This window comes from Bombyx mandarina, chromosome 04 (genome assembly GCF_030267445.1).
Source record: "Bombyx mandarina strain Sakado chromosome 04, ASM3026744v2".
Classification (NCBI taxonomy): domain Eukaryota; kingdom Metazoa; phylum Arthropoda; class Insecta; order Lepidoptera; family Bombycidae; genus Bombyx; species Bombyx mandarina.
The window spans coordinates 10,168,000-10,191,303 of record NC_143211.1 but is presented as its reverse complement, the minus strand read 5'-3'; the positions used below and the strand labels follow the sequence as shown (position 1 = coordinate 10,191,303).

Sequence of the window (23,304 nt, the reverse complement as noted above, 5' to 3'; positions counted from 1 at the left end):
AAACCTTCATTTCATTTATTATATTGTAAATTCACAGGATCGATTAAAAATCCGATATTGTTGGTTAAGAATCGATGTTTCAATGACTCATCTTAGATTTCTATCCTTACTTTAAAGTTAAGCTATGATTAAATAATTCTCTCAAGTTGTTCTAAAAAGTTCACGTAGTTTCGTAGAGAATAATCACAATTTTACTGAGTATTTATTTCATAACATCTCATCTCGTTTCGTGTAATATTATGCCAATTTATATCAGTCGTAAATAAAACAGCCTCACCTCATTTAATATAAATCATTTTTTGCTACATATTATTTCCATAAAATAAAATTTAATTAAAGATTTGGGTATATGGTATAATCCCTTTGCCTTTCCAGTTGTAAAATGTTTTTTTTAAGGGATTTTATGACCTGGTAACCAAAACTTTTAGGTCATATCTTATTTTAAGTAATATTCTTATTTTTTGGAAAAATTATAATCTGGGGTGAATTAAATGAAATGATATGGGATGAAATATAATGTCAGTAAAATTATGAACATTTACTGAAACTTTTCAGTGAACTTTTGGGAGGATCCCAAGAAGTTACGCCCACGAAGTTACGTACGCGGCTTTGTTTCATTTTCCCACATTTGTGCACTTTCACAGATATTAAACAGTTAATAAACCACCATTATTACACATTTAAACCCGAAGAAATACTAAATAGACAAAATAAAACAAATCACACAACTTCACTCCTCGCGTTCCTCCTCGTGTTTTGTGGTTACTGGAGTCCATAAACATCTACAACGGAAATGCGTCACCCACCTTGAAATATAAGTTCTGAGGTCTCAGTTTAGTCACAACGGCGGCCCCACCCTTCAAAAGTTCGAACCAAAACGCATTACTGCTTCACGGCAGAAATAGCCAGGGTGGTGGTCGTAATGCACGGTAATTTGAGTCTGAAACACGGTATTTTTTATCTGGCAGCACGGTGTTTTGTATATTTAATCTGGTAGCACTGATCTAGACATAGAAATGACATTTTGACCAAAGGTCTAGTTCATATTTGCTAACATTGCGCACAGCAATAAATATTTCTTCACCGATAATCTTGTTTTTATTTTTTTTAGTTTGAGAAATTAAAACAAAAAACAAAAACAAAAAAAACAACATTTTTGTTGTTGTCTAGACAATACTGGGGCCATCCTCTTACACCGGTCACTCACATGCGCACGAATACGCAAACCCGCAAGTGTAGGACGACATTTGCGAATGATTATGCAAAGTTTTCGCTGCATTCGTGGTTTTCCAAGCTGTGTCGGTTTTTTAACAGACATCAAAGCGTGCGAACCTCGAACCTTCGCGTAGTCTCCCACACATTCGCTTGCCCAGTTGCACCGACGATTGCGAAGGTAACGGACGTATCGCCATTTTCATAGTTCATGACGTCTACTGTGTAGCGTATCTTCATCAAAAGATATCCCATAAAAACAGCATGGCTGTTAATGATGTCTGGGAAAGAATTCAAAAATCTTTTTCTTTTCAATGTTCTATTGACAAATTAAAAAGGAGGAGAAATTCGTGAGACATTCGTAAACAAGTGTAGGAGGAAGCGCAAACGAGTTCGCAAATTGAGTATGCGAACCCATTTGCACAGCCGCTAGGTTTGCGAATGAATTTTTGACGGCCCTTCAGTGGCCGGCATTACGCGCACGACACGTCTTACTTCGTCGCGTTTAAGCTGACAATTGATTCGGTAACTGAATTTAGAACAGTGTAATCAGAAACTTCTAAATTTGCTTCTGAATTCAGTCGACTAAATTCAACGAAATGCCTTCATCATCAGCCTTTATAATATAAATCATATAAGACCCGGCTTGGGCCTTTTTGAAAATTTATTTCAGAAATTATATAGAACAGACCAGACTGTATGGGCTTAGATCCTTTTGCCATTTCCAATAAGGAAAAATTGTACCAAAAAAAATATCTATGGTCTATATCAAAGAATTGTTAAATTAGACACATGAATTAATTGTGTATATTGCTTTAAAATATCAAATAGAAAAGTTTATAAACCAAACAACTAAACATACATAATGAAATTTGGCTTTTGTATCAGTAACAATTAACAACATATTAGAGAAAAATAATTAAGCATTGTTATTTTATAATCCGATGACTAATTTGTAAAAACTATCTTGAAAAACGTTTGTTGGCGTTCTTTTAAAATAAATTAAAGTCCCAAAAAACTCAGAAATCTATTTTGTACCTATAACTGAACAAATATATACAGAGAACCACTCCGTTTAAATTTTATCGTCTTAAAATTCAACTAAGCAGAGATGGTAATCTTTAATTATTATTTTTCGTGAGGTATAAAGCTAACATACTAATATACTTATGTTTAATAGTCTAAATTATACACGACCTTAATCTTTTAATCTGGTAAAAAGAAGAAACCAAATCTTTTATTTATCTTTAACCTTTATAGCACGGGAGAGTGAAAGTCAGAACTTCTGAGGAAGAGAAAGCCAGGAAAGAGAAAGAGAGAAATGAAAAATTGAAGATTTTCAAACATGCCATGCAAAAAATTCAAATCAAGGTATAAGTTTTACTTAATATTAATCAAGCATCAAATTAATCCTAAATTAACATGTCAATTACTATTAGTAACGCTAGCAGTAACCAAAGCACTGATCACCATACTCTTAGCTTTAAGGCAACTGTGTTTCATAATCTAAACCCAAATAATAACTTGAAAATGTATTGATATATTTTTAGAGAAAAGAATGCACTCTTGATAAAGAATTACTGGAACTGACAGGAAATGTATTATCTTCTAATCCTGACATTTACACTTTATGGAATATAAGGAGAGAAATTTTACAATTATTTAAGTAAGTTATGGTTCACTGGTTTTATCACAATTTTAATTACAAATATTATCTAAAAAAAGGTGCGGAGCTCATGTATTATTTGAGATTTTTATTGTTTTACTAAGCTTTTGTTTCTTCAACATATTTCTAACAGTGTGTTGTGTGAAAGTATCTATAACAAACACTTAATTAAAAGATAGTAGTATTACAAGAAGTAGTATTATCATCAGTACGGGTACCGGCGAAGGTGGACTTAGGCGCGCACTACGGTACCGTAGGTCTGCTGTAGCCGGTGAGGTGGAGTTCGATGGGATTTAGTCGGTAGATGGTTTTGTGGGGCGCGCGCCTCTCGCGCCTTTTTCAAGGCGTAGTCTCCTGTGAGGAATTCGGGGAGGTGGAAGACTTTGGCCCTCCTCGTCCCCCTCTTCCTCTCAGGAGGCATCGGAGTCCGACATAACCCGGTTTGTTACCCCCCCCCGGACCGGCTATCAGTAAATGGATTCCCCAGCGTTAAAAAAAAGGACATATTACCATTCCATTTTATTATTAATGCAGTACATATATAAAATATTTTTTTTTTTATTTTGAAATTTGATGTAAGAATTAAGAACAAAAAAAATATTTTTCTCATTTTGTTCTGTATTTTATACAATTTAGAAGAGTAAATAAAATTACATATTCATAATTTTCAGAAAAAGCAATGATAATATTGAAGAAATGTCACAGGTGTACAATGCAGAATTGCATTTAACTGAATATTGCCTAAAAATAAACCCGAAGTCATATTGTGCCTGGCACCAAAGAGAGTGGGTGCTTTTGACTCGTGATGATCCTGACTGGCAAAAAGAATTGGAACTATGCAATACCTACCTAAAGTTAGATGAAAGGAATTGTAAGTTTGGTCGCAAAGCAACCATTTTAATATTAAGTTCTGAAGTGTAACAACAGGTTTGAAATTTGGTAAAATTAAGATAGGTATGAGAAATGAACTGAAGGTGTTATATTAAATTTCTCAATTAATATTATTATAATAATAGAAACAAGAATACAAACAATGTCATTAAATAATAATAAACATTTGTTTTTATAAATAGGAATTCCACTTATAGTAACAATTAAAAAAAAAGATGATGATTGAAAGAAAAAAAAACAAAGGAATAGCCAAGATATTTTTTAACTCCATTATGTGTCATTGTAAAGGGTGTATAAGTATATACAATTTCAGATTAATTAAACAACTTTAAAAATAAAACATGAGGCATTGAATCTGCCGATTCCGATTCATATGCACCTATTAGTTGTTATTTTTTGGAACAGAGGCAAAATATGTTTGAAGCAGTAGAAAGTGCATTACTTTTACATTCTGGTTTCTATGGACTAAATCAAATTAATAAATAAATAATAAAATTGCTTAACACCTGACAAACCAGTCATAGTTCAGTTGTAAGTCAGCAGTTAAAAATTGTCATAGAAACTTAGGATATACTTATTTTCTTTATGATAACTTAACTACAAATAGAGCATGAAAATGGTAGCTACTGGACAGAGATTATAAATGGATTTAAGTCATGAGGATTGATTAGGTGAATACAAGGTGAATCCTGTATCATTGAATTATGCATTATTTTTTTTTTAAGCTAAGTAGGTGTTGTTTGGTACCTAAAATACTTTTTATCATTGTTATAGAACAGACAAAATCAACAATTTTTATTTAAAAGGTATTTAATTGTCACCTTAAAAATTTGTCAGGTGAATTTTGAAATCTATCATTCGTTCATTAATTTTCTGTTATGTAACAGAAAACTAACTAGTTAACTAAATTTTATAACATTAAAACTGCACTAACATTCATTCAATTCATGTAAAAATTAAAACCAAAAAGTACTGTTATGAAATAAAACAAATAATTCATAGAAATTTATTGTGTTTGTTTACAGTTCACACATGGGATTACAGAAGATTTGTTGTGAGTCAGTGCAAACCATCTCTAAAAGATGAATTTGATTACACCACAGAGAAATTAATGGATAATTTTTCAAATTATTCAGCATGGCACTACAGAAGTAAAATGCTTGTCGAATTATATCCTGATCGGAAAGGTACATTTACAAATACATATATTTCACTTTACTGGTCTTAAAGATTAACATGAATCTATTACAATGTTTTGATTGACAGCTTAGGAACTGTGTTATTATAACCATTAATCTAAAAATACATATCAGACTTCCTCAAGTTTCTACAATTTCCCCATCAACCTTCTACAATGGCAAGGTATTAAAATATAGTACCTATACCTATCTAATTGTAATCTTGACTCTTACTTTGAGTACTTCTTGTAGGTTCTGTTGTGAACCTGCATGGGACTGCTATGATATTTTTGTTTTACTTCAAACTAAAGCTTCTCCTGTAGCCATTCCTATATAACTTCTTATATATAATTCACCTACCATTACATATCTTAACTGAAATATTATTTTATTATTTTATTTTAAATTTGTTGGCTTTAGTTTAATTTTACTTTTAGTGATTAATTATATCTAAGTTTCTTCAAGATTCAAAATATAATCATATTTAATTTTGTAATGAAGCAATCACATATTCTGATTTGAAGAATGAGGTGGCTCTTACCCAATACAGTTAACATTTTGATCTCAAATCTAACGCAATTTGCACGGACATCAGTAAACACTTAAACAACATTATGTTGGCTACCACGTCTATCTGCCAACTTAAGCAAATATTTATTAAAACTAATAATAATATGAAATAATTTTCCAGGTGGAAGGCCAATTGAAGATAGTCATCACAAACATGAACTAAAAATGGTTCAAAATGCTGCATTCACCGATCCTGATGACACAAGTGCTTGGTTTTATCAAAGATGGTTGTTAGGTACGGAATAAATCGAGTATTGCCCATTATGTTAATTTGATTTAAAAAAAAACCTATCAAAATCTTTGTTATAGAAATTATCATAACTTTTTTACCAAAATCACAATAACTATGTCGATTTTCAGGTGCAGTTAAAACCACAATCGATCTAGTAAATTACACAGTTACACCAACAAAAACTACATTTGCATTCAGCATACACGTAGACAAGAATTATGTTAGTGAAAAGACTAAATTATTAGTCAATAATTGTGTTGTAAATGGCGAATGGGTTTCGTGTACAGGATATTGTTATGATGTCTTGTGGATTTTTCAACACTCAACACCAATAACGAAAAAAATAAATATCAAGGTATATAAGTTCAGCAACATAAAATATTGCTCCTGTTTTTGGATAGGCACAGTTAAATGTTTTTTTTATTTTTATTGCTTAGGTGAGAGGACGAGCTCACGGGCCACCTGGTGTTAAGTAAGTAGTCACCGACACGAGCCCAAAGACATCTACAACGTAAATGCGGCCACCTACCTTGAAATACAAAGGCTTCAGTTTTTACAGTCAAACGGCTGCTCCACCCTTCAAACCGAAACGCATTACTGCTTCACGGCAAAAATAGGCAGGGCGGTGGTACCTATCCGTGCGGACTCACAAGACGTCCCACCACCAGTAATTACGCAATTTTTTTTTTCTTTCTCCGTGTAAGTCAATCGTGAACATTTGTTAAGTACGTATTTCATTAGAAAAATTGGTACTTACTTGCCTGCAGGATTCGAACATCGTTGCATCGCTAGATAGAATGCGATACGACGCACCGACGTCTTATCCATGACCTCTGGTTGGTTTTCCAGGTTGAATATGAAATAGATAATGGACAAAAACAAATAATGCAAGGCGTTGAGTGTAAAGAAATGGTTTATATTGGTAAAAATCAAATTAAATTTGAGCGAAATTATTCAGAGGCTGTTATAGAAGAGTTGAAGGACCAACTAGAGTCTTGTAGACAACTGTTGAATTTGGAACCTGACAGCAAATGTAAGCGTTATGGCATAAAAGTATAAATATTATTGTTATTCTCTTGATTAATGGCAATCTGCCGATACTTTCAGCAATTTCTGCCAGTGTCGTGTTATGGCTAAACATGGAACATTATCGAGCTATTTAAACACACTTTATATTATGAAAAGTATCCAATTTTGGCAATAATAATGGTGCCTGGAACAAATAGAAAAGTATAAATAAATTTGAATTTATTCAGTTTCCCGATTCAAACGGATTACCAATCTTTTGGTGAATTGGTGTTTGGAATAAACCTATAAGATTGTGGATGTTAACTTGGGGACTCTCATTTTAAGATAAAGAACTATTTGTTGTAACCATCTTTGCGTTGTAAATTGGAGAAACTAAGAGTCGAGAATACTAGCAGGGTTTGCGTAATGATGGACAGCGACTGTCAATTTTATTGAGTAACCATAAGCAAATTGATCTACAAGGGCATGTGAACTATCCTTTAAAAAAAAAAACAGGTATTGCAATGGTAATATTTAACCAAACATTTTTGTTTCAGGGACAATGCTAACAACCACTATTTTCCTACATTGTATAGATGCCAAAGCATACCACACAGAGTCAATACAAAATTTACAAAAACTAAAAGTCATGGATAAATTACGAGCTGGCTACTATGATGATCTCATAGCAAAATGGTGCATTGAAAAACAATTGTGTTCAGACTACGAAAACGCAGATCTTGCATTAAAATTTTCATTCCCTAGTCCTGTATCAAGCCTACCTTATCTACAATACTATAGTTACTGTGATAGCGTAGATTTATCCAATCAACAACTGACTTCTAATATATTTCCTTCTTTAATAGTTCTGCAACATTGCAAGGTAAATGTTTCAATCGCTTCTGAATACCTTTTGCTTGCTATTGAAGGTAAACACAGCTAAGACTCCATAACTCAACTAAAACACAAAGTTTACTAACTGATCTTCTTCTTTCAGAAATTATCATTGGAGAACAATAACTTGACAACAATGAAGAATTTTCCAGATTTGGATCTGGTAGAATTGAATTTGCTGGGTAATGAAAAGTTGGATAGAAACGAAATTGAATTATTTACAAAAAAGTATAATTTCAATATTAAATACTAAAGAATAAACGATGTGTTAGTTACAAAGAAATATATATATATTTTGCATCAGTGTTTTTTTTTTGTTTTGTACTCAGTATTACCCCTGGGGACTTCAACTTTGTTAAATTGTGGTCCTCCACTATGAGTTTTTGAGATTCTGTTAAGCTATTGCATAGCTTTTATCGCAGGCTTTGAGCGCGGAGACCGAATCAAGAAATTCCGTAACGAACATAAAACCTAACACTCCGCCTACCATGTAGCTCGCGTTCAACACATTCGCACGTTGGGCTTGTTTAATGTTTGTGAATAAGCGCACGGCGTGACGTTGCACTGCATGCGTATCATGAAAAGTCTGTCCATCTCTCTCGCGCGCGGTCTAGCTTATGAGTGTGAAGGGGACAGTTAATGTTAATGTTTATAAATATAGCGTGGTCTTATTTTATTATTGTTTTAATATTAAATTATTATTGTCAAATTATAATTGCTCAAGTTGATAAAAAATGCTATGCAATAGCTTTACCGCGGCAGTCCCGGGCGCCACACGTGTTTTTTAAATGATATTAACCCCTTGTCTTTCTTATAACAACTTAGGACTTACAATTTATATTTTCAGTTTAACAATGATATATAATAGTTTATTGTAAACCAAGTAAGTAATTAAATAATATATTCAGGTTTTAAGTACAAAAATATGCTAAGTTTTTTCATATTACTTAATTTAAACATTTTTTTATTTAATACTAATTATTGCTGAACATCCATAACATTTAGTTCAATTATAAATGGTCTCTTAAGTTTATAAAAACAACAGTCTGTTTTCTCAGCTTTGCGGAATGCAGTATAATTAGTACTCTAATACTATTTTTACCAGTACTGTTTGATGTTGGCGTCATAGTCTTAGTTTCTTTTGTTTATTGTAAATTCAGAGGTAAAATATTGCAACAATGCAGTACTTTAACTACCATACTGTAAAATTTGTGATTTGACAAATTATATCACTGATTGATTTAAACAAGTCATCTTCATCCCAATACATTTGACCACAGTATTCACACAGAACTGCTGGTTTGTTTTTTTGGACTAAGCCTTGTGGATTGGAAATTTCGATTGCAGCCCCTTTACTAGTTAAACAACTTTTTGGGTTTGGGCAATAACTATTTTGAGCTGGCTGCAAAATGTCACCATCACCATCTGAATCACTAAGAAAATTCTCATAACTTGCATCTTCATCATCAAAATCTGCCAAGTATGTGTTAACGAGTGTACTTTTAGGAATTAAATTAATGTAGTCATCACATATTTTTTTATCTCATTCAAACTTAGTTTCTTGATGTCATTACTATTGCATTTCACACATAATCTCAAAAGATCAGTTTGTCTAATTTTAATATTGAAATTTTCAAATATTTTTTGTAATTGTTTTATAATTGTGTCATTTCCAACATTTAATATAGAGTTCTGAGGAAAATCTTGTGTTGGTGAACATTTAAGTTTATCTACTAGAACTAGACGATCATCTGATATTGCCCAATTTACAACATCATGCCACTGCAAGCTTCCAGGCACTACAATGGTATCCAAACCACAATATCTCAAGTATGCCATTAAGTGTGATAAGGTCGGCTCAACAAGAAATTTAACATCATTAACAAATTTGGGTTCAATAGAACACAAATTAAATTGTAGCCTATCAATCACCTTTGTTTTCTTAGGAAGCTTTTTTTTTGTTTCGTGCATTGTTTCATTTACAATATCTTCAAAATTAATATTTTGTTGAACACACATTTTTTGTAAAAAATCATAAACTTGTAGTAGAACATGTGCATCTAGAGCAGCATATATTATTTGGGTCTCCCTTAAGGGTCGTAATTCCCAATTTGAACATTGCTCTGATTTCTCCAAGGGCAATCCAAAACATGATTGCACAATAGAACTTAGGCCATTTCCTATACTGTCACAGCATCCTGGTATAACAAGACCATTATTGATAATATTTTTCCATAACAATGACAAATCTAATAATCCTTCACCTTTGACATTTATTTTTCCCAAACCATTTATAGATGCTTTCATTTCTTTTAAATCCTGTTCAAGCCCAAGTCCTAGTTTGATAACCTCGCCGTTTTCCATAAATGATTTATTGAAAGTGTACCAAAAACTGGAATATTCTTGTTTGTTTAAAATTAATGTATCTATCAAGTAAACATTATGGAAAGTAGCAATTTGGATTAAGGCCACTTGTGATTGTACCGCTCCAAATGATGGTTTCCATTCACAATCTATACTAACAACATTGTACATCTTTATGCTGTTCAACATATCATAAAACTTTTCACCATTATCAATTATAATAATACAGTTTCTAGTGAGAGTAAATTTATAGTACTCTTGACTAGGGATTATTTTACTAGACTCTGTATCCCAGTTTTCAATATCATGTGACTCGTCATTGTTCTGTTCTAGAGAAATAGCCTTTAAAGAAGTGGGTAATTCTTCATTTCCAATATTTAAGTAGTCAATCCATTTCAAGGCTTCATTCTTATCATATTTTGACAACATTTCAATGAATTCATTAGCTGCTTCTACATTTTGCCTTAGTGAATCTTTGACCAAGTCATCCCACACTGTAGAACTTATGTTATTTTCTGTGTATTTTTGATGAATTAAGTATCGAAGTCCCCCAGCTGTTCTATTTTTGCTTAGGTTCTTACATGTCTCTATGGGTATGTTAAATTTACTACAAAGTCTCGCAACCAACTTACCAAGTGGTTTATGATGTAATTTTTCATATCTAATTTGACTTATTTGGTTATTTTCTAAATAACTTTGAATATAATCACGCAATTTGAATGACTTGTTTAGTAAATTATCCAGAAAAAATAACAAAGGTTTAACTTGGCTTGGACATGTTGTTAGATACTCGTCAATAATATTATTCTTGTCTTGTAATATCAATGGAAATAATAAATCTTCAACTGGAATATCTTCATATAGATCCAATGCCATAACAATTTGTGAAGCAAGTTTGCAATTGTCATTTTTTATCATTTCTTTAATTTTTGGAAGAATGACTTGCTTTATGGTAGAGAGTTGATACGTATGAGCAATAAGGTTTAGAAAACTTGGATTTCTTTGCTGAATTGCAATATAGAAAGCTGGTGATTTTATAGATTCTTCAGGTGATAGCTCCTGATTTTTTGACCACTTTTGTAATGTTTCTACAACAAAATAAGGTAGTGTTTTGGGTTTACAGTCTTGAGTTATGCATTGCGTTATAAATATCAGTGTCACTCTGAAGGGATCTCGTATTGATTGAAAGTATGTTTCAATGAGTTGTTCTACAGTTTCACTCTTTTTCCAGGTCTTCCAAGTGGTTTGTAACTGCTGCCACCAAAGTATACTGCGTTCATCTAAACCAATGTTTAGACCCATAGACTGCAGAGACTCTTCAATCGAGGGTACTATTTTAACTGATTGGTTTGCTGAAGCTAATTGAATCGGACTGTCCTTTTCCATGTTGAAGTATTATGATTTACGTTTATCTGTGTAGTTTTAAAAGAAACTTCATCGATATTCTTTGTGATTAAGTTATTAATAAAATCATGTGAAACTTGTCCTATTACATGACATGTCTACATTAAGTTAATATCCTAATCAGTGCGAAACTCAGTGGTCTTGACAATTATTATATCTATATTTTTGTAAAGAAATGATCCATTGATCAAAGAAGAGAGGGGTTCCTTTGCTTTGGTCAAAGAAGTAAGAAATAAAATGATCACAATTCACAGGAAATGATACGGTATTGAATTAACAATTTGACAGTTGAATTGATTGACGGCTACATGTTGCTCTGTTTTTTTTTTGTTTAAAAAATATTTCTGGCTTGGATCTATGTTTTAGCCCATCTTCTAAACATAATAATAATAATAATATTTCAGATTATTTATCTAATATTATAATAGGTTCGAGAGAAAGGCTCTTCACATTTTTTAAGAAAATTCACAACTTTTTATATATAGTTTATTTACATTTAACTAAAATATGTAGGTACCATTTTGTTCGATAACTTTATCTGTTCTTGTAGGTAGGGACATAATCCCATTGCTATAGAAATTTGGGGCTTCTGAGCAAAATACCGCAACAATTGGTTTTGGCAGTCCTCTCGTGATGTTAACCTGACACTGCCTAAAGCATTCTGAAGAGACCGAAACAGGTGGAAATTTGAAGGTGCAAGGTCAGGACTATACGGTGGATGCATTAACACCTCCCAGTCAAGCTCTTAATTTTTGCTAAGTGGCTAAAGATGTGTGAGGTCCTAGCGTTATCATGATGAAAAACCACACCCCTTCTGTTGATTAATTCCGGCCGCTTTCTCTAAACTTCTTGCTTTAATCTCATCAGTTGTTCGCAGTAGAGTTCAGAATCTATGGTCCTCCTAGTGGTAACAGCTCATGATTAATAATGCCCTTCCAATCCCACCACACACACAAGATCACGTTGTTGCGAGCTAACCCAGGCTTCGCCACAGTCTGTAAAGTCTGACCGGCCTTTGACCACGACTTTTTTCACACGTTCTTGTCGTTAGTGATCCACTTTTCATCACCAGTTATCAGCTTCTTCAAAAATGGTTCGGTTTCATTACGTCGTAATAAAGAATCACAAATGAGTACACGGTTCATATCGAGCTTTTTTGTGTACTCAGTTTTTTCAAATACACCAAAACTGTTTTGTGGTCAATTCCCTTTTTTTTCCCCTACCTAAGCTGATAGCCTTAGAGGCTATTTCAGCGTAACCGTGGCTAGTAGGTGAGCTCACGGTGCTCAAACCTAATGACGTTGCTAACACGAACCCTAGCAAGAGCCGTGCTTCGCAGAATCTACCACCGGATCGGAAACGCGACCCACTGAGTTCTTCAGGTACGTCGTAACTACTGATATACCGATCTTGCTCCACTTTTTAAAAAATGGCATCTATTTTATCCGTATTAGGGCGACCAGAGCGACGTGCATCTTTAACATTAAAATTTCCGGATTGAAAACACTTAACCAAATTTGTGCTACTCTCACAGACACTGCACTAGGTCCATAAACATCGCAAATTTTTTTCCCGGCTTGCGTTGCATTTTTACCTTTTTTGTAGTAAAATTTTAAAATGTATCGAATTTCTTTATTAGATTCACTCATCTTGACAGTCACACATTTTCCTAATTTGAATTTGAAATTATCTTCTTTAAAATTTAAACTTTTAATGATACCAAAACCAGCCAGTACACAAATAGTATAGCCAAAGAAATTTTATTACAAGTTCATACAAACTATAATGCGAAAAGACTTTTTCCCCAAACCTATTATATGGATTATCCATGGCCATCATGGCCGGCATATGTTCATTTCAATTATGGAGGGTAGAAGTAAGGAAGACAATCTCAGTGTATTAAAAAGTGTCCGCGGAAATTAAGGTCGCGCTATAGTAGCCAGTGGAAACATTTAAAAAACAGTACCATAAACGATTAGACCACCTAAGATAATAAATTCAAAAGAAAAAAAAAACAGTTCTTATGTAAATTAAAATAACAATAATTGAGATTTTAAATAGGTACTGCATATTTGTAACTAAGCGTCACGAAAAATATTTAATTCTCAACCGAGCACACTTTACTCTGCTTAAAACTGCAATGTTCATATCATTTCCATTTCCTATTCTTATTCTAAATTAAAGACACTTCGAATGATGTTAAAACAAATCGAGTCAACACTTAGCAAGAAATATACTACAATCGTGCAAAGTACAGTAAAGGAAAACAATACAAAAAAATGTAACAGTGATTTAGCCACTTAGCAACAGAGTTTAGTTTTTTTATACTAACTTCATGTCGTGATGATATGGCGTACTACTATTTAGCTCACAATAGTTTTCTGTATAATGGTTTGAAAACTTATCGGTTTGATTGTCATCTTCAGATTCTAAGTCTTCCCCTAGTTTCCATGATCGTAATAATTGTAGAATGGAAGAATTACACTTTCTAATGTAATGGGAAAAACGGGATAAAATGTCGAATACGAATTTTTTTTTTTTTAATTGTGTATTTATGTTTTAAATATTTTGTGAAATTATTTGTGGTCGGCCTTATTATCACCTATGATTAAGGGTGAGACCGATATATTAGTATTCATTATGATATTCGTAATACAGCTTGTATTCGTGTATCGGTAATCCGTCGAATTCTGATATGCTAATATTCCGTATTCACTTTATTCATAATACTTACCCATAGAGTTATGTAGGTACTTATTAACTCCATGTACTTAGCTAACTCACATCGGTCGGGTTGTATCTATCACTCGAAAATATACTGGTATACGCCGTACGTGTTTCACAGATATCTGTCTATCACATTTATAGCAATACTGCATGCGCTAAGAGTAAGTGAGATAACCTACATGTTTAGATACTGAGCAATGAAAATAAGTACATATCACTATGAGTTTAAGGACTTTTTTGTATTGCACTTTTTACATGTCAAAGACGCTAGTGGGAATTTTTAAATACATTACTTTTTAATGTTTGAACCTTCATTTCTTGATTCAACTAAAGATTCTACTCAAGGCAAAATAATGCATTTTTACATTTATTGGAATAAAATCGGGGATATTTATTTTCATTATTTTAATAATATTTTCTGTTCCCTTCGAATTAGTTGGTTTTAAAACGTGTGTTTTACCATGTGTGAAAAAATATATCATTGTAAAGTGCACTTCAATACCTTTACATTAATTATCCGTATCATTAAAAAAACAATTACCGTTTCTAATCAGGGACCAATCAATAAGATGTTGGAAAAAATGCTCACTCAAGGAGCGCTAGTTGAGCTACCTTAAAAGGGTATAAAAGGTCATTCCCAGGTAAAAAATTGGTCAGTCTCTACTCAGACTTTAGAGTGAACCCACCGGAACAACATACTCAAAAGAACAATACCTGAAGATGGATACAACCCCTGAAGAAGCCGCTCAAATCATTGCGCTATTGCAAACAGGACTGCGACAAGTTGACGTTACTCGACAGTTGAACCTTAGCGATTTTCAGTTCGACGAGTTTACCAACGGTTCTGTGAGACTGGTGGCTATACTCGAAGACGTGGATCCGGAAGAAAACGCTGCACATCGGAAATAGACGACCGCTTCGTTGTGTCCACGTCGTTTCGTTTCGTTGCGTCACCGCTTCAGCAATGCTGCTGAGGTGCAACAAGAGCTCCGATCAGCTCGCAGAACGTCTGTGAGTGTCTCTACGATTAGAAGAAGATTGAAAGAAAAGGAATGAAGAGCTTATAGACCTGCTAGGGGTCCAAAATTGACCGTGCAGCATCGAAGAGAGCGGTTGCAATTTGCTCAGGAGCATCCCAGCTGGACGCTTGATCAGTGGAGGGCCGTTCTATTCACCGATGAGACACGAGTATGTCTATTCTGCAACTACAGACGAAGAAAAGTATACCGAAGAAGAGGAGAGCGTTTTACCCAGGCTTGTATAGAGGAATCGGTCAAATACGGAGGTGGTTCCTGTATGTTCTGGGGTGGCATATCCGTCAAAGGGAAAACGGAGCTTGTGTGCGTTTTTCGTACTGGCGGTGGTCGCGGGCAAGGATCGCTGAATGCTGGGAGGTACATAACGGAGATCTTACAATACCACGTGGTCCCATATGCCGGTTTAGTTGGCGATGTGTTCATATTAATGCATGATAACGCCCGTTGCCACACTGCGTTTGATGTGCGGGACTACTTGGGAGAGGTTGAGGTCCCTGCTATGCAGTGGCCAGCACGAAGCTCAGACCTGAACCCGATCGAGCATTTCTGGGACGATCTAAAGAGACACGTATGAGCACGACATCCTGCTCCCACCACGCTCAAAGAGCTCCGGGATGCCGTGACGGAAGAATGGGAGAACATACCCCAAGAGAGAGTAGTGACCCTCGTGATGTCCATGAAGGATCGGATGGAAGCTGTCACTAAAGCAATGGGAGGAAACACTAGATTTTAAGGACTTATTTGTAAATTTTTTTAACTTTGTCCCTTTTTAATTATTTTTTTATAAAAATATTAAAAAACATGTACACAGGTTTTTATTTTTTAATAGGCAATTAAATTACAATTCCGATGCTATCCTACAACCATACCCTTACTATTGGCAAAGTTTGAGTAAAAGTATTTTATAGTTGCTTTTTTAAAAGGTGCGATTTTGTGACGCCGAGTGTATTATATGTTATGCCGGCCACTGACATGCGCGCAAATATTCGTACATGTACGAATGTTTGCGCGCATGTGAAGGGCCGTCAAACATTCATTCGCAAACTTAGCAGCTGTGCAAATAGGTTCGCATACTCAATTTGCGAACCCGTTTGCGTTCCTCCTACACTTGTTTACGAATGTCTCACGAATTTCTCCTCATTTTTAATTCGTCAATAGAACATTGAAGAGAAAAAGAGTTTTGAATTCTTTAGCAGACATCATTAACAGCCATGCTGTTTTCATGGGATTTCTTTTGATGAAGATACGCTACACAGTAGACGTCACGAACTATGAAAATGGCGATACGTCCGTTACCTTCGCAATCGTCGGCGCAACTGGGCAAACGAATGTGTGTGAGACTACGCGAAGGTTCGCGGTTCGCGCGCTTTGATGTCTGTTAAAAACCGACACAGCTTGGAAAACCACGAATGTAGCGAAAACTTTGCATAATCATTTGCAAATGTCGTCCCACACTTGCGGGTTTGCGTATTCGTGCGCATGTGAGTGACCGGTATTATACATATAATCGAATATCCACTACTTATTAAATATTAGGGCATACTATGCTAAATGATCTGCAGTATACACATATATTAAGTGTATAATCTATGGTATACACTGAAGTATGAAACCTATAAAGGTCTATGGTAGTATACAGTCTGTAGCAGTGACTTGTATTTTAACTTCATAATTTTATTCTTAGTTTGTTCAGTCAGAAGTGATATTATTTGTTGAAAATTTACTTCTAAACAAACTTTATTAACGTTGATAAATAGAAGCATTACAATCAATTGAAAATGGAGCTATCAGCGGAGGGAAAAACACCTGAATACATGGCATTGGCCGGAATCAAATTCAAACTCAGTTTACCTGAATTCAAAGATAATATTCAGTTAAAGGAGCAGTTATTGAATGGAATAAAGGCTGGACACATGGCTCCTTATTATAAAGAGGTATGCAATGACCTTGGCTGGGCCTTTGACCAGAAGTTGTATGATGACATGACAAAAGAAAATCAAGACAGGCTATCTAAATTTGAAGAAGACGACTCTGAAACACCCGTTTGGCAAGATAGGTCTGTAGTAATCTATTCTCTCTATCAAGCCTTTCCTTCTAACGATTAAGGAAATAATTACACGATAGTGTGCACGCTGATTGCTATTAATATTTACTGCTAGTAAAAGTGCCCAGGATGTGTTAAGTATTAAATAGCACTTGTAGTTATAAATTATATTGCATATAACCATTTGCCGAGTATGTTTTGTACTCATTTGTACTCAGGGCAATTTTTAGTGTTTGTGGAATGCATATACCTACTATACCTCTCTAGACCTACAGATTGTACAAAATTTTGTGACTGGTTGTAGATTTTACAGATGTGGGTCACTCAGATCATTGGCAGATGATATTTGATATTTGACACAGTAAATTAAATATCATGAAAAGAGACAAATGTTTTTTGTATTGCATTAACCAGACCATACAATATTAGCATGTTTTATATGATCTATAAGGAGCATGAGAGCATTAATTCCTTATTTTTAATTGAGAATTAACAAAACTAATTAAAATAACCTGTTCATTTTTAAATTTAAGGATTAATATTATTGATTTCTTTATATGCTATGAGATGAGTTTATTATTGTTTCAGCTATGAGACTAGTCCCTTAGTTAAGTGGGGCACCATATTCATGGTTAAAAAAGGGCAAATATGCCTGTTAATAAATCATATCATTATCCTGCCCTTCTCCCAGTCACCTGGAGTCGGTGCAACATGTTTTCTCCTTCCATACTCTTCTATCATATACCATTTCTTCGCTCACTCCCCTCCTACCCATATCGTCTTTCACACAATCCATCCATTTCTTCTTAGGTCTACCTCTTGCTCTAAATCCTTCCACATTCATAGTTAACACTCTCTTAACAACCTCATTTTCATTTCATGCCTGTTAATAAATAAAGTAATAAAATTTATAAAATTTAAAACCAAAGAAATATATCATCACCATCATTCTTTCCTATTACCCTCTGCTGGGATGTAGGGCTCAAATCAAATTTTTCCATTTACATCAGTCTTGGGCAGTCTGTTCTAGGTCCTCCCACGTAAAGAAATATATAGGGGAAAATAATAATTAGTATCTTGTTTCAATATTGAATTTAGATTTATCTGGTGTGCAGCTAAGAGAATAGTTAGAAAGAGAGCATAAAGATTATACAGAATTTACTTAACTTCTAAAATATTGCACGTCTAGAATTGAAGTGGCTTACTGATCATTTAAAAAAAAATAGTTTTATACTTGGAATGACTTATATAAGTGTGTCCCATCAGCTTTTTAAATTAAGTAGTCTCTTTTATTATAATCAAATATATATAAAATTAAACAGACTGAAAAGAACAAACATACTCTTTCTGTCTCTTTTAAATCAAGCGCATACCTTCAAAGATTAAATTTCGTAAAAATAAACAAATACAATTATTCAATTAAATTTTTGGAGTTAATCAAAATAACAAGTATTTTGGATTAAGCCACTTAATTCTATAGGGGCGATATCTTTAAGTAGGTAGGTAGATCTTTAAGTAGTCTGAATAATCTAACTGACATAAGGTAGAAATAAATTACATCTGATTTCTGCTGTTCTTGGAATTCTTAAAAAAAATAAAAATTTAATTAAATCATAATGTAATAAAAGTATTAAAAAGTATATTTTTTGGTTAAAAACAAATAATTATGCATTTCTAGGCTTGATTACTTGTGTTCAGTTGGAGACAAAGAAACAGCTACTGCATTGGCAACATCTAAATATGAAGATTCAACATTGACTACAAACAGGAGGCTCGATGCTATATTTGCTTTGTTTAGAATTGCTTATTTCCATGGATGTAATGTGAAGGAAATGGGAAAAGCTATCAATAAGGTACAACTTGATTGATATAGTCAGATAAATAAATTATTTGAAAATTTATTAATGTCTTAATGTCCGTCCACTTTTACAGGCTCACGAGTTAGTTGATAAAGGTGGAGATTGGCGTTCAAGGAACAAGCTAAAAGCATATGAAGCTATATATTGCCTTGCTGTTAGAGATTACAGTCATGCAGCTGAATTATTCATTGACTGTGTGTCAACTTTTGAATCTTATGAACTGGTTGATTTCGGTAAGTTATATATTTATACAAGCTTACCTTGGCCATTAGGGTTATTTACACTGTTGCAGGATTTCTTCTATTTTACAACATCAACTGCTACACAGTATTTCTTCAGTTTTTACGAATCATAGTCACAATTAATGAATACATAAATTAATAACATACTGTTTGTTTCTTTCGGTGCGCCAATAAATTTTAACACAACAAACAATGTCCACTAACCTTTTTATAGGAAATTTTGCTGTAGTTTTCAATTAAAATTTATTGTACCTAGGAAAACTGCCTGAGCATCATGAAACTGAATTACCATGATATGTTGGGTTCTAGTTACATAGGCCACACCATGGATTTTTAATCCCATTAAATTGTTCATTAATACAAAATCTATTGATTGTAGTAAATATGATTCAGGTTCTTTACTCTACTACATTTATTAATTATTGATGGCAACTTTAAATTTAATTTTATTTTCAGGTACAATCATCCAGTACTGTGTTCTCGCTTGTGCCTTGGCCCTTGAAAGGCATGCTCTACAATCTGCTCTACGCAGGCAAGGTGCTGCAGTACAAGCTCTACGCTCTCGTTTCCCAGAGTTAAGAGAGCTAGTTGAATCTCTGCATGAGTGTAGATATGCTGATTTCTTGAAAAGCCTTGCTTGGGTATGTGAATCAATATTACAATTGGAACTTTCAAGTTTAGAAACTAATGTTCAAGTTCTAAATTTTGTCTTATTTAAAACATAAGGTTGAATATCCATATTCTCAACATACAATATTGAATATTTTTAAATAATTTATATTAAGGACTGCAGGTAGGATTTTAATGGCAGTCAAATCTACCTAAGTAGTAGTAAAAAATAAAGCATTCTCAAAGTGCACTAAAAGTACTGTCAATACTGAATGTCTATACGTTATACTAAAAACGTTCTAGAAACAGAGTAGACAGATTTGTCTGCACTTAACACGCTATCCTCAGTCTTCAGTCTACTCGCGCTCACTCGAAATATTCTGATCTCATTAAATGCACTGCAAATGATAAAATATCATTAACAGCTGAATTGAAGTTCAAAATTTCGATTTCGAAAATTCATAATTGAAATTCGAAATTCATAATTTGAAATGAAGGAGGTGAATTAAAGCTTCTTAGCTTCCGATTAAAACTCCTTAACTATGCTTCTGTTCGGATTAGTAGTAATAAGATGCAATTATAATATATAAAATGAATTAATATCCATTGCAACGTTCATACATTTTCCAGGTGGAAACGCAAATCTGTGTGGACCCAGTATTCCACCCTCATTATCAGCACTATGTGCGCGAGGCTCGCATCAAGGCATATGTTCAGCTGCTGCGCGCCTATCGATCTCTCAGCTTGGATAATATTGCTGACACGTTTGGTGTCACCAGGGAGTTCATAGAAGAGGAGATTTCTACGTAAGCATATTAACGAACCTAAATAAAATACTTAACTATTTCACATGGATGGAAAGAAGTTCACCATGTATAATTGCCTTCATATGATCGCTAAGCATGGGCCTAACAAGTTAAGTTGTTGCGTAGTTGGTGACGGAATCTACAGGAAGTTTACAGAACAGAGCGTGACTCAAGCGTCTGTACGTGCTGTGAAAATGTAGTGTGTTTCGTTTTGTGTCTTTAGTGCGAGTTTTTTAACGTTCTCGATAGCGTAAAAGTTAACTCAAATTTGTATGGAGTTGGAACGTTTGTCTACGTATGTCGCTAGGGGCGCTGTTCCAACTGCATACATATTTGAGTTAGCTTTTACGCTATCGAGAACCTTAAAAAATCCGCATTAAGTACACTGCAGAACAAAATTAACGCCGATGAACCCGGACGGCACGTAGGCTTTTAATTGTGTAGACAAGTGGTCTATGTTTTCGATTTATTGTCAAACTTTTCTTATTGCTTAAAGTCTGTGGTCAAATTGAGAATAGATTAATATTGTTTGTCTTTAATGTTATTTATCTATAATGTAAGTATTGGCGAAATCTGTGATTATATTAGAAATATAAATATTATTTGACAATGAACCATAATAATGTTTAAACATACAATTTCAATCAACATTACACAACATCGACTGCTGCGGGACCACTAGTATAATAATATAGTATATTATAGATAACACGTGAACGTGTTTTGTTTTCAGTTTCACGGCGGCCGGCCGTCTTCAGTGTCGTATCGACGCGGTGGCCGGCTGCGTGGTGACGGGCGCGGGGCGCGGCGCGGACGCGGACCGGTCGCAGCTGTACCAGGCGACGATCCGCGAGGGCGATTTACTCCTCAACCGAGTCAAGAAACTAGCGAGTGTAATCAATTTTTAAAAGTAATGTACGAATTTGAATATAATTAAATTGAAAATTACACCATCGCTTTTATTTTCAATGTAATACTGATAGCACACTAAATATGGATGTTGTCGTGGCCTAAAGGATAATACGTCTAGTGCATTCGTATCTAGCGATGCATCAGTGTTCCAATCCCGCAGGCGTGTACCAAGTTTTGTAATGAAATACGTACTCGACAAATGTTCACGAATGACTTACACGGTGAAGGAACAACATCGTGTAATAAAAATCAAACCCGCAAAATTATAATTTGCGTAATTACTGGTGGTAGGACCAATTGTGAGTTCGCACGGGTAGGAACCACCACCCTGCCTTTTTCTGCCGTGAAGCAGTAATGCATTTCGGTTTGAAGGGGGGGGCAACCGTTGTAACTATATTTGAGACCTTAGAACTTATGTCTCAAGGTGGGTGGCGTATTTACGTCGTAGATGTCTATGGGCTCCAGTAACCACTTAACACCAGGTGGGCTGTGAGCTCGTTCAACCATCTAAGCAATAAATAAAAATTAAAAAAAATATGAAATTTACCATTCCCGCCTCTGTTAGTGAATTTAGTTTGATAAATAAAAAATCGTAACAGTTTTTTCAATATTAACAATAAAAGAAAATATATACACTGTACTATATAAAGTAAATCAAAATCTTGAGATGTCAATAAATAAAGTGAAATTTCGCTTAGTGTTTAAATTGAAGAGAAGTAACTAGGTATAGTAACCGGCAAACATCGTGAGCAAATGACCTTGGCTGCGCAGAACCGAATTTTAGATCACTTTGGTGGTGAGGGTGAGGCGCGACGGCAGGGGAAATCGTATCGAGCGCGTTATTGGTAGATCAGTCGAACCTTGCGTAAAGTACGCTTGCGTACAGTGAAAAATCTATCGTTATTAATCGTTAAGTTATATTTTATTATAATTGCTTGTTGACTTTGTTGCCATTGCTATTTGTTGAGTGTTTTTTGATTTTTTATAAAAAATACACTATGCCGTGACAAACTGGTGGAGTATTCAAAAGAAAGGGTAGAAAAATTGTGTACGACGTATATTGCTTCATTATAAAACAGGGGAAGAATGATATTATGGAAAAAGTAAAACAGACTTCGGAAGCAACAAAAACATCAGTGAGTACTGTTAGGTGCATTATTAACGAAGCTAAAGGCTCTGGCTTGCTCATCGTGCTTGGGACTCCGGGTAAGAAAAGATCAGGGAAGAAGAAAGTTACCGGAATGGATAGTTTCGTTCAATCTGTAATAAAAAGACTTCGAAAATTTTAAAGAAGATATACATTTTAATGGCTCGGAATGAAGTTTACGACGAATTATGAAAGAGCTAGACTTCAGATGGAAAAAAAAACAGAAAATAATCGGAAGCTGGTAATTGAAAAAAGTAACATTCGATTACTACGAATCGAATATCTTCAAAAAATAATTAATTATAGACAAAAAAGAAGATCGAACCGACCGAGTCGTAAACTACACCGATGAGCCCTATGTCGACTTAACACGATGATGGCGACTCGGGTGATGAAAACAGTGATGATGATAATGGTCAAGATTATGATAACGAAAAAAAAATTACAAATACCAGCTTCGCTTCAACTGAACGAAGACCTGGCAACAGCTCTAGTTTTGACT

At 34.2% G+C, this 23,304-nt stretch overlaps 3 protein-coding genes across 4 annotated transcripts; 2 read left to right on the top strand and 1 right to left on the bottom strand.

Annotated features, from left to right (window-relative positions):
• Positions 1-1,971: 1,971 nt before the first annotated feature.
• Positions 1,972-7,951, top strand: RabGGTa (Rab geranylgeranyltransferase subunit alpha). Of its 2 annotated transcripts, none has more exons than XM_028185924.2 (10): positions 1,972-2,326; positions 2,473-2,583; positions 2,763-2,878; positions 3,550-3,749; positions 4,795-4,956; positions 5,639-5,752; positions 5,878-6,104; positions 6,599-6,782; positions 7,315-7,640; positions 7,755-7,951. In XM_028185924.2, the coding sequence occupies exons 1-10, from the start codon at positions 2,324-2,326 to the stop codon at positions 7,902-7,904; spliced, it is 1,593 nt and encodes a 530-aa protein (XP_028041725.2). In that variant the 5' UTR covers positions 1,972-2,323; the 3' UTR covers positions 7,905-7,951. The 2 variants fall into 2 exon arrangements, with proteins under 2 accessions (XP_028041725.2, XP_089583181.1); XM_089727055.1 differs by having other exon boundaries at positions 1,972-2,354.
• Positions 7,866-11,718, bottom strand: Nbr (exonuclease mut-7 homolog). Its single transcript, XM_028185922.2, is given in 2 exon segments — positions 7,866-9,190; positions 9,193-11,718. Coding segments are annotated over 2 exon segments (2,556 nt in total). The 5' UTR covers positions 11,402-11,718; the 3' UTR covers positions 7,866-8,843.
• Positions 11,719-16,787: 5,069 nt separating this feature from the next.
• Rpn7 (regulatory particle non-ATPase 7) lies at positions 16,788-21,691 on the top strand. The gene is made up of 6 exons (XM_089727056.1): positions 16,788-17,239; positions 18,906-19,080; positions 19,160-19,319; positions 19,785-19,969; positions 20,568-20,743; positions 21,477-21,691. The coding sequence occupies exons 1-6, from the start codon at positions 16,962-16,964 to the stop codon at positions 21,649-21,651; spliced, it is 1,149 nt and encodes a 382-aa protein (XP_089583182.1). The 5' UTR covers positions 16,788-16,961; the 3' UTR covers positions 21,652-21,691.
• The last annotated feature ends 1,613 nt before the right edge of the window (positions 21,692-23,304 follow it).